The sequence below is a fragment of the Porites lutea genome, chromosome 9 (assembly GCF_958299795.1).
Source record: "Porites lutea chromosome 9, jaPorLute2.1, whole genome shotgun sequence".
NCBI classification, from domain to species: Eukaryota; Metazoa; Cnidaria; class Anthozoa; order Scleractinia; family Poritidae; genus Porites; species Porites lutea.
In genome coordinates this window covers 28,854,964-28,867,656 of record NC_133209.1, presented here as the reverse complement: position 1 = coordinate 28,867,656, position 12,693 = coordinate 28,854,964, and the positions used below count along the sequence as shown (strand labels likewise).

Genomic DNA, 12,693 nt, shown 5'->3' with positions numbered 1-12,693 from the left:
CTATTTTTTGGGTGTACATATAAGGCTATCAACTCGATGTAAGATTAAGTTCACTCTTAGCTTGGACTGTTTGCAAATTATTTTTCTCTAAAATCACTTAGCCTATCCGTCAAAAGTCACATGAATGTGCTCTAAAGTTAACTGATTTGTAAAATACAATTGCAAGTTTATTGTTTGATTTGAATTATAAATTCGAGTTAATAGGAGCTTCGCTTTTAGCCCTGGCTAAATCTATATATTAAAATTGTGGAGGAGGGAATAATAACATTGAGAAGGGAAAATAACGAAATTGAGGAGGAGGGAATAAAAAAAATGAGGAGGGAAACGTGGTAAACAAAGACAGCTTGCTTTCTTTGACTATTTTAATAGATTTCTTTCAAATTGCTGTGTATTTGACTCTTTTTGTTTTAAACGGTATCTCGTGTCTGATTTTATTGCTAGCAATTATTAGTCGCGTGTTTAATCAATTGATCCTTGTTAAGTTATTTGTTTTATAATAATACGTCAATATGGTCCCTTGAGGTTTTTCCTGTAGAGCTAATTTGTATTCAACTTTGGGCTTGTGAACTTGCATAATTACCTAACTAATGACGCGTGAAACGTTGAGACTTCAATAGTTTTTCATTTCCTCGAGATAGAAAGGAGAAAACAGTTCTGTAATAGTCAGACAAACTTGAAATAAAGCGTTTTCAGCTCCCCTTTGTGTATGTCTTGTTTATATATATCCGAGTTTTAGCGCTAAATAAGATATAGGAAGCTGTTTCTCGCGTTGCTAGGTGATTGCTCTTATTTTCCTTTTAATTAATTTACTTACCGGGCAAGTCTAGGCAAGCCTATTGTTCCTATTGTAGTAGAGAAACACTCATTAGTAAACCTATACGGAATTAGTATGCAGGGCGACACTTAATTAGTATGCAGGAAATCCAAATTAGTATGCGGGAAGGCAGTGAGCAGGCTTTTATGCCGTTCAAACAATAAAAATACGGCAACCAACCAGAAGGCTTCGTCAAACGAGACAGCCAATGAGCGTCTTTCTAATTCCGGTCAACCAATCAAAACAACTATGACATCATAGTACCCCGGAATACATATGACATCATCTTCCGAAAATAACTAAAACCTGTCAAACCGGTTATACCAACCATGACATCATCCATCTAAAAATAGCACATGGCGTCATTGATAAACCCGTCAAACTGGATATACTTAATGAGATTCCTGCGCATTTTATTCATGAGATCAAGACAATAGCCTATGACGTCAGCGACGTTAATTTATTCCCCCCCCCCACCTTAATGAGATTCCCCCCCAAAAAAGAGGAGTAACCGGTGCGCCCTATACTACTGCTACATCTTAATATAAATCAATGTTAAATAGACGTGGAATTACCTTACCAACAACTGCCTATTATAAAAATATAAATAGGAATTCGCTTTGGGAACCTTCACATACGCAACTAGCAAGGCAGTTCTTAGCCAAGGAAGATGTGTGACGGATCAGCCAGTGTTTTGCAAGGAAACCAACGCTTTACATACCTTTTTTGATCCCGGACTGAACTGCTTGTTTTACGTCATCGACGTTTGCTTTTACTTTCGCTAACTCACTTGTTGCAATTTTCACCTCTGATTCGACATTTTCCAATTTTGTCTCGACTTCTGCTGCTGCCGTTTTCACTTCTTCTACTTTCGTCTGTACATCTGTTACTGTCGTTTGTATGTCTGACCTGACTTCTTCCACTTTTGTCTGCACATCTGTTACTGCTGTTTTGACGTCTGACCTGACTTCTTCCACTTTCGTTTGTACATCTGTTACTGATATTTTTACGTCTGATCGTACTGTTTCAATTTGACTCTCGATTTGGTTGAGGTGATCATTGATTTGCTTAAACGTGATGTCAACATCTTTTTCTTTCTTCAACTCTCCTTCTAACTTCTGAGCCCTGGCAGTGGGAAAGTCTTCTTCTTCAAGCTTCCCGATCTCATCAATCCTGGTTGTGTCTTGTTTGAGTGCAGCTAACGCCTCTCTTGCTAATTTTATATAATAATCAAAAGTTGTCTTGTCAATCTTTTGGGTGCTTGTCTGGTGACACAGTGCGTTTCTTAGGAGACGAAGCTGATCTAACGCTAACGCAAACGTCTCGGCTTCGTTTCCAGGAATTAAAAGGACAGGGTGAAATGTTCCACTTAGCAAGTGACGGGGCTTCACGTACAATTTGTTCAAAGTTGAAAGGCCTCCACTTCCGTCCGGAATGGCAAAGCTCTGAGCATAGAGAGTGGCTTCAAACAGCGCTGTGCAGTCCCACTCATGATATGATTTACCGGTTGGAACATATTTTGTCCTTCCACCCTCTTTACTGAGAAACATGTTGCGAACCAGAGGTGAGTCGTCCCATTTTTGAAAGCCTGGTGTAGGAGCGACTTGATTGTCCCACATGTGAACAAAAACATGGCGGAGGGCGATTGGAAATTCATCAAGTACGACAGAGGAAAACTTAAAAAAGTTTAGTTGCTCCAACGAAAATGTAGCCATTGCGAGGATAATAACCTTTTAAAAATACAGTATCGTACGGTATGTTAGAAAGTAGGATACCAAACTGTCGTCGAACAATCAGCCATTGTAAAGGGAGATAATCTGCAAAGATAAAGACAATAATATAAAAACTTTGAAATGTACGTAAAGTAATTTTATAAATAAATTTGTTTTTTAGCGAAAGTTAACATAGATCAGTTTATCGCAATCTTTCATGACAAGTACTGAATACAGAGATTGGATTCTTACGCATAATGCACCCAACATTAGCCCTGATCCCCTGGCGGCGGATCCTAGGCAAGAAAGCAGACAAAAACACACAGACACAGAGGAAATCCCCTCTCCGAGAGCGTTAGAATACTTAACAACGGTAACGTGATACCACAGTGAGATTGCAAGGACAACATAAAGATGAACCAGCCCACCTCACTTGTAAAAAAGCTTTAATTACCTTTAATTACCGATGCCTTGAAAGATACTTGTCTTTCAACTAATTTAGGCTTAACTGTCTGTTTTTTTTAATTTTATAGTATTGTTGGTTTTCACATGACGTCACTAAAATTCAAACTACAAAACTATCCATCCCACTGACATTTTACTTTCATGGTTTATTAGAGCAGATGAAAACTAATTTTCAAACCAATTTTTGCTTCAAAAGGTTTCGTGGTTTTGTAATAGAGTACGCTTGAATTTCTAAGCTTTTGCGTGACGCAGCATTTAGATGACGGCCGAGAGAGCTGTCATTTAGGTTAAAAAAGTGACTTTTTTCGAGGAATTTTGCTATCTAAACAGTTTAAGTATTAGAAAAAGTATTACTTTAATGTTTACGATTTCCTCTAGGAGTAAATTCACGCTTTTGTAGCAAAACTCGGTAACAGATGTTTCTGTTGGTTTCCGTCCGCCATGTTGGAGCTCATCCGGATGAGCTCCAGCATGGCGTCTCCATGCAAAGCTCTACAATTTTGGGTAAAACATTTCCTCGGATATCTCGTATACGAATTATTCCTTCGACCCAAATCTTGGCGAGGGTCTTTGTACATTTACCTCCTTTCATTTCCCAGATTCTGGACTTTATCTATCGAATGGTTTTGATTTTTATTTTGATCTATTTTGAATGGCGTGACACTGAAAACCAGCAATTGTAAGGAAAGTTATAATGAATATTTCTATTGTTGAGAAGTCAAAAAATGAAAATAATGCTCAAAAGGATTAACGTGGATTATTGTTCGTACCTCTGGAAAAATGTTTTACATTTGAAGAGATTAAAGAAAACAACCACAACAAAAAACAAACCAAAAATTGTACAAAACACAATGACCAATTCTTGTCCACAGTCAAAAGATGACTGAAGATTTATGGCGCTGTTGCTGACTGGAGGAAGAACGTTTAAGAAAGACCAAGTAGAAAGAGTAGGGAAACATGAGAAGCCGGAAGAGGAGACAAGTTAGAGATGAATGGAGTAGGATGAAGTGTTCTAGAAGCAATAACACTGAGCGCTCAGAGCAGGTGGAATGAGTACTGTATCCTTTATAAATGGTGATTCATTATCAGCCCCAGAACTCCAATCAATTTCACAATTCGTGAAAACATTGTCCGTCGTGTTTCTCCAGTGCAAAGTTGACTCCCTAGGGGCACCCAACGACCGTTTCCTCCTAAATGCACTGAAAAAACTTTTTAGGCTATTCAGAGTACTTTTAGACTTTTAAAAATACATTCTAATCGGCGCTATAAAATTTATATCTGTTCGGTCATCCTAGGGCAACTTGAGTCTTTTCGAAATTACCAGGGCTTCAGTATTATTTTCCCGAAAATTTAAGATCCAATTTAAAGTTTTACGAAAGTGAGAATTTTTCAGATCCCTCTTTCCATCGCTTTTCAAATCCGAAAATTTTAGGTTTCCTTTCTCTGCGAAAAATAGCTTAATCTGGGGGAGAAAAATGCGAAAAATTAGACTTGAGAAAATCGTTTTCACTGTCACGCAACAAAATAATAAATTGGAAACCGTCCCGTGGAAGAAGCCAAGAAAATGAAATGTTATAAAAGACTACTTTTTAAACAATTTGTCCAAGTCTCAGGTCTTTTTGGCCCACAGTTTCTGAGTTATTTGCCGAAACGTTTCACGCACCTTTGTAGAGCTTTGTATGGAGACGCAATAAATATGGCCGCCGGAAATCAAATCATCAACATCTGGAGTTTACTTTTTCTATAAAAGCTCTTTATTTTCACTCGAGGACTAGCATACGTGCACATAAACATATCTTCTAATAGCTGAAATGGTTATACTGCTGAAAATCAAGACCGCTGTATTTTCGAAATGAAACATGCTACGGGAATGGAAACTTGTACAAAGATTTACTTTTTGTTTATCTTTAACCTAGTGTAAATAAGAATTCGTATAACCTCGCTATTTTGACTTTACAATTTGATGACGTCACTGTGAAAACCATCTATAGATAAGCTTCGAAAATTGTACATGAACGGAACGGTCATCTAGAAATTCTTAGCCATCCCCGAGGTATAGAAAATTCTAGGCAGTTTTTGCTTCTCCAAACAGACATTTTACAGAAAGCTGTCGTTGGTTGCCCCTGTCCCTTGCACGAGAAAATAAGACTTGTATTTAATTGTCAAGGAACATTAATTGCATGGGATGGAGATCATGGAGAAAAGATACAAGGCGCCACGTAGGAGTTCGCTTGTGTTTTCGTGACGTCTCTTTTTTAAGGGGCAGTTTTCGAAGAGAGAAGGTTCCCTTCTTCCCCCGCGACCGTCCTACCCGTCTTCGCTGAGTGAGTCTGACGCTTATAAGCATGCAAATAACAGAACGCTTTAAGCCTCTCTCTCTTGATTTTGGTTTTGCATATGGTGACCGGTCGTTTTCATGTGAAGCAGTTAACAATAATAATAATAATAATAATAATAATAATAATAATAATAATAATAATAATAATAATAATAATAAATAATAATAATAATAAGATAACAAGATAACAAGATAACAAGATCTGCAATGATGTCGAAATCGAACCACGCCTTCAACCCCTGGACAACGAGCGATTTCATTTGAAGAGCGCTGTTACAAGTTCTGAGGCAAGGTTGGACATCAAAGCGGGAGGTTTCTGGGCAAGAGGAGTTACGGCATTTTTTGATGTTAGAGTTACGCACGTCAACTCCAAGTGTTACCAGAGCAAGCCAACATCGGAAGTGTTCAAAGAGCAAGAAGAAGAGAAGAAGCGCAAGTACCAGCAGCGGGTGTTAGATGTAGAAATGGGTTCGTTTACGCCTTTAGTGTTTGGAACCAATGGCGGAATGGGAAACGAGTGTCAGCGGTTCTTAAAGCATCTCGCAGACAAGATAGCTTAGAAAGACACCGAGCCTTATCATGTTGTAATCACTTGGCTCAGGACACAGATCTCGTTTGAACTCTTAAGATCGGTACATGCATGCGTCAGAGGTTCGCGAACGCCGTTTCGTAGCAAGATAGAGCAATCATTAGACTGTAAAATAAATGTCGCTAGTGCGGATATCTGAAATACGTGTCTATATGCTTTTACTTAGGGCTTTTTATGGACACTGGTTTAGCCGTCATTAGTATAATTCGATTGTATGATCTTAATATTTCTGCATAATGGCATTCTTTATTTTATAGAATTTTGAACTTTTATTATTAACTATATCTATTTCCTCTTCTTTTGTGGCCGAGGGGTTTCTTTTGTAATGGATGGAATTGTAGATAGTGTTTTGATGAATTAATTAGATTTTTTGTAACAGCAGGTTCATTGTAAATAGGATTTTAATTGAGTTTTTGTAATAAAGATTTTAATTTATAATAATAATAATAATAATAATAATAATAATAATGATGATGATGATGATAACATATTTAACCAAGGTAAACCCGTCAGCTGAAGCTGTTATAAATGGGTGCCCTGGGCAACTAAAAAATTAACAGTTAAAGGGAAAATAACTATAACAGAACAACTATCAGAAAAATGTAAAAACTGATGTACAATGTCGATGGATAAAAACTAAGAATTATATATCTACGTAAATTGAGATGCCAAAAAAACTCCAAAATATTTACAAGAACTCTAAAAAATAATATCATTAAGAAGTGTTTTAAAAATCACTATGGAGTCAACTTCCTTCAGATGGGGTCGCAAATCATTAAAAGCCTGGGCTCCAGTATAAAACTAAGCTGTTCCGTGTATAGATGGTTTTCACAGTGACGTCATCAAATGTAAAGTCAAAATAGCGAGGTTTTACGAATTCTTATTTACACTAGGTTGAAGGTAAACAAAAAGTTAATCTTTGTACACGTTTTCAGTCCCATGGCATGTTTCATTTCGAAAATACAGCAATTTGAACTTCCGAGTTTTCATAGTGCGTGACACCAAAATAGGAATGCTGTCTCGTTGAAAAAAAGTCTCTCCTCTTGATTTTCAGCAGTATAACCATTTCAAGTCTTAGAAGATATGTTTATGCGCACGTAGGCTAGCTCCGAGTGAAAAGAAGGAGCTTTTATAGAACAAGTGAACTCCAGATGTTTTTGTTGATCTGTGCACCAATATGGCGTCTCCATCCAAAGCTCTACAAAGATGTGTGAAACGCTTCGGCAAATAACTCAGAAACTGTGGGCCAAAAAGACCTGAGACTTGGACAAATTGTTTAAATATTAGTCTTTTATAACATATCATTTTCTTGGCTTCTTTCACTGGACGGTTTTCAATTTATTTTTTTGTTGCGTGACAGTGAAAACAATCTATAAATAAAGATTTACATACAGTAGACCCTCGATAACTCGAACTCGGACAACTAGTGCTCGTCGAGAACTCGAACTAAATTTCCTTTCGTTGATCAAAATTTCACTGAAATTTTACCCCGATAACTCGAATTCCCCGCTAACTCGAACTGTTTTTCGTTTCCCTGTAGAGTTCGAGTTACCGGGTTCTTCCTGTTCGTACGTACGAAGCAAAATTTACGCATTCGCAAAAATGCATAAATTAGTTAATGACGTCACCAGACGCAATTAAACGCTCGGAATTCGAACGTCTCTCTTCCCCGCGACCCCCACGAGTTAGGAAGTAGAGACGTATGACATTTCAGACTACCAAATAACTCGCACGAAGACATGCAGCCGATGAAGTACTTGACCTCTGTTATTTGAAACTAATCGTCTGTAAAGAATCATATGAGATATTCTACTTAGTAAATATCTTCAAAAAGAGGCGTAACGGTGTGTAGACCTTTACTTGGCGGCCAATCGACAAAGAAGCTACAATCTTTCCCTTTGAAACCCGACCTATCCAATCGAACAGTTCGGCAATCGAACCCAATCGAACACCAATCGTTCGATTGCTGAACTCAATCGAACATAATCGAATTCACAATAAAATTTTGCCAATCGAACACAATCGAACGTTCGATTACCCCACAACTGGCCCACGGAATAAATTTCGCCGGGCGTGATTCTAAGATCAACACAACCTGGCAAACAGCATTCTTACCGGACACTCGCGAACAGTTACAAGTTACAAGTTACAGTTACAAGTTTCTTGCCTACTACGTTGATTTTGATCTTAAGAAAAAAATTGTTTTACTAATTGTTTTGTTATTTTTAGCATCTATGTTGACAAAATTATCTTCTACCGACATTATTGCTGTTACGCTGACGACTGCTCTCCCCGTCTCCACGTCACTCTTGGCCACTCTGGAGAACCTGGAGAGAGTAATGGCTGCAGCGAGGTCCCTTCTGCTTATTATAATACTAATTTTAAACACAACTGCCTGTGTTGCTGTTGTTGAAATGGTGCGATTTTTCTCTGTTGAGAAGCATTTCCTTTTAACAGTCACAGTACCTTAACAGTCATCGAAATTGCCTTTTATTTGTTTTGTTTTGTTCGAACATTGACATTCTTGCAGTATGATGTTCAGTTCCTGTTTATTCAATAAAAGCTGACAATGATTATATTCCACGTGTTTTACTCAGTTTGAGGCGTCAAGAGACAATTGCATTGGATTAGTTCGATTTTGTTCGATTATATTGGTTCGATTGGTTCGAAAATCGAACTCACAGCAAAATAGGTGTTCGATTTTGTTCGATTGCCCAACCCAATTGAACGATTGGAGTTCGATTGGGTTCGATTGGCTTTTTGTTCGGTTTTGTTCGATTGGATAGGTCGGGTTGAAATCGTCAATCGAGGTTACACCCCTTACAATTTACCCTTTCGTGCGCCCTTTCTACAACATGTCAGCTTGAAGGATTATGGTCGACAGATGAATCACAAATAGCCTCTACCTTTCGAAAGGGAAAGCAAATTTTCTTTGTATCATCACAAAGGTACAAATGGCAAAGTGTTAAGCAGTCGGTATAAATAAGTAATTGGCCAATTGCAAAGCGAGGAAGAAACTTTGCCAATCAGAAACGGAGAAAAAGATCCCTACAAAACTGCGGGATATCAGATCAAGGTACGGGCAGGTTACGGACTCACCCCTCAACTTCCGCTTTGAAATTTACATTCAAGTGATTCACTGGGAATTTCTAATCACGTTAAGATAAGATTCCTACTGAAAAGCTGTAGCATCAGTAGTAAACAATTAAATGAAGAACTATTTCTTAATCTAAACATAAAACAGAAGGTCTTGCTTTCTAGGACGTCTTCCGTAACTACTTGGACAGCAGTCGCGTGATCAAGGGTTCGTTATTGACTTATTTTCGTCGTTAGAAATGAGTTAAAGATAAAATGCACAGAGCAGTGTATAACATACCAGTGTGTTAAGTCAAGACCAGTGAGGTTTCCATTAATGGTTTCGTTTGTTGGGCGCGATTAGCTTGTACTCCGAGTAAGTGTTCGCGACAAAACGCACTGCGCATGAGCACAAAATTTGACATCCGGTCAGCTTTTTATTTCCGGTCTAGTAAATAAACCAATTGCGTAAGCATAACATTGTTTAAAAGCAAAAAGGGAGAAACTGACAAAAAAGGGGGCGAAAAAAATCACTTCATTCGAAAGCTTATATATTTTTCTAGAGTCAAACTTTTGCCCCACATGGTTATCTGTTTGCACCAACGGTGAAAATGATGTTTGAAGTTTGCAGGTCGCGAGCGCTCGACAAGACGAATTTGTTTTTACCGGCTTTCTTGCATGCTACTGGTTTGGCATAAGTTAATTTGGGAGAAGGCGACAACTAAGAAAAGAATAACAATACTTATGAAAGAAACCAAAATAAAGACGTCATCATTATCATTAACACTAAAACAAGGAAATTAAATTTTAGTCCGTTTAATATTTTTTTTATTATCAGAGAAAACAAGAACTCAAAACAAGAGATGGGCGGGATAATAATAACTTCGACTTTAATGACTGCAGTCAAGAACACCCGGAGTTTTCAGTGCCGAGAAACTAAACATGCCTATAAATGACTTTCATTCAAGAAAATGCCTATTTAATTCTTTTACATGGTTGTTCTTTGGTTGAAGACTTCAATAATTTCAGACTGTGCGGCTCGGCTGCATCTCATGCAAACACGAAACTTCCAGTTGCTAAATACATGGCATGAAAATTTCGACTTCTAAAAGCCATGGAACCAGCTTTCGCTATCTGATTCTGAGAATGAGAAAAATAAATAGAGTTGTCAACTTGCTGCCAACCTCAACATTATAATTAAGCTTTGAAGCTTATGTTTCATGGCAATCAACTCAGAAGAGTTTCGTTTCAAAACACGTTAAAACTCACTGGTCAATAAAACTACAAAGCGATTGTGTGTTGTCGTTTTCCAAATAAAGCTCGAATCGACATGAAGACTGAGAAACTGAAGAAAATAGTCAAAAACACGAGCAGCATGAAGCAGAACAACTGAACCACACGCTGCACACAGAATGAAGCCGAGAGCGCGCGGGAGACTTTGAGCTGACTGGAAAGTGTGACTGAACTAGAACCACTACGTGGAACTTACCGCGGCCCAGTGGGACACGAGTTGGCACAGATATAGTTTACCTCTCGCCCCCCCCCCCCTCCCCGCTCCTCTGTGGAGGCTAATACTTAGTCTGAATTAACTCATGCAGAAGAAAAGCAACAAAATGCATGAGAAAGGAGGATGTTGTTGTAAGTTTGTTCAGTGTTATGACAGCTAACGGTCTGTGTTATAGTAGTGTTTTTACACTGTAATGTCAATAAGTGTGATCTGTATAAGGTTTTTATTTGTTTTTAAGTTTGAGTGAAAGAGCAAAACTCACTGACAGTTTTGGGTTGAATGGTAATGACAAAGTTTGCAAAGAAGTTTGTTACAGAATTATCACAATTTTGCCTACACGGCCTGCATTACACTTCTTATAGAACAAACATGCATGTTCATGGAGAGCCTGTAGTGTTGAAGAATCCCAGTAAGTGCAATTGATTTGATGACAGAGAAACAAACTGCATATATGGACATAATAAAATGCTTATTTATTGATGACTGAGTATCATTTGTTAATTCACTGCACATTGAAATGGAGGCATTTGATTGTAAGGCAGTGGTTGATACATAGTGGCATACATCAATATGACCTATTAACGCAGACTGCGGACAGCAGACTGCAGAGTGCGGACCGGGGGTAAAATGCAGACTGCAGACTAAGAGTAAAACGCAGGCTGGGGTAAAATGCAGAATAAAGACTGTAAACTTTTTTAAACATTTGCGCTCCTTCTTCTCCAAATCGGTGAAATAGCTAGCCGGTATCGGTTACACACTTCGCTTCCTAGTCGAAGTGCATTGCACATTCGCCTGAAGTTTCAATGAACATCTGAACAGCTTAAGTGTGCGTACCTTGATTTGCAATACTTTCATAGAACGTCATCCAAATTTCCTGCAGAACATCTTTATTTGTTGTTGGAATGATTTACTCCCTTTTTTATCGCCATAATTCTTCCTGTACAGTATTTTGGGTCAGCAGCTTTCATTTAAGCGTAAACACCGTGGTGTTGTACCAGTTCACGATCCCTGGTAGCCTCCCCGCAGACGTCCGTTGGGGTTCGGTTGTCACGCATTCATTTCTCCCCGACGGGGGAGAAATGAATGCGTGACAACCGAACCCCAACGGACGTCTGCGGGGAGGCTAGGTCCCTGGTCACGTATATCGAAAAAAAACTTCGCATCTAAAGTTGAAGCGTGAAGTCTCTTGGACAGGAAAAAAGGTTCAAGATTCGGTCAGTGTAAAACGCAGACTGCGGACTGCAGACTGCAGACTGCGGACCAGGGGTAAAATACAGACTGAGTGTAAAATGCAGACTGCAGACTAAGAGTAAAACGCAGGCTGGGGTAAAATGCAGACCGAGCATAAACTGCAGTCGTAGAAGGGTTTAATGGGCAAAAATATCCCGCAAATACCTGTAAACGAACACTCACTTGATGACATCTGCTTTCACAAATCCATTCCTTTCTTCTCTGGAACGTCGTCGACGACCCGAAAACATAATCGCAATCTTGAACCTTTTTTTCCATCCGAGAGACTTCACGCTTCAATTTTTGATACGAAGTTTTCAATACGTGACCAGGGACCATGAACAACCAAGATGTTTACGCTTAAATGAAAGCTGCTGACCCAAAATACTGTACAGGAATTATGGCGATAAAAATGGGAGTAAGTCATTCCAACAACAAAGAAAGATGTTCTGCAGGAAATTTGGATGACCTTCTATGAAAGTATTGCAAATCAAGGTACGCACACTTAAGCTGTTCGGATGTTCATGGAAACTTCTGGCGAATGTGTGATGCACTACGACTAGGAAGCGAAGTGTGTAACTGATACCGGCTAGCTATTTCACCGATTTGGAGAAGAAGGAGCACAAATGTTTAAAAATGTCTACAGTTTTTATTCTGCATTTTGCACCCAGCCTGCATTTTACTCTCAGTCTGCAGTCTGCATTTTACACTCAGTCTGCATTTTACCCCTGGTCCGCAGTCTGCAGTCTGCAGTCCGCAGTCTGCGTTTTACACTGACCGGTTCAAGATTGCGATTATGTTTTCGGGTCGTCGACGACGTTCCAGCGAAGAAAGGAATGGATTTGTGAAAACAGATGTCGTTAAGTAAGTGTTCGTTTACAAGTATCTGCGGGATTTTTTTGCCCTTAAACCCTTCCACGACTACAGTTTATGCTCGGTCTGCATTTTACCCCAGCCTGCGTT

The 12,693-nt window shown here is 38.8% G+C and overlaps 1 protein-coding gene across 1 annotated transcript in view; it reads right to left on the bottom strand.

Moving 5' to 3' along the window:
* Positions 1-1,527: 1,527 nt before the first annotated feature.
* Positions 1,528-12,693, bottom strand: part of LOC140949149 (uncharacterized) — a 93,816-nt gene continuing 82,650 nt past the window's right edge. Inside the window, exon 2 of the mRNA XM_073398380.1 lies at positions 1,528-2,631. Coding sequence (XP_073254481.1) covers positions 1,528-2,529 — 1,002 coding nt within the window. The 5' untranslated portion in view covers positions 2,530-2,631. The remainder of the gene's footprint in view (positions 2,632-12,693) is intronic.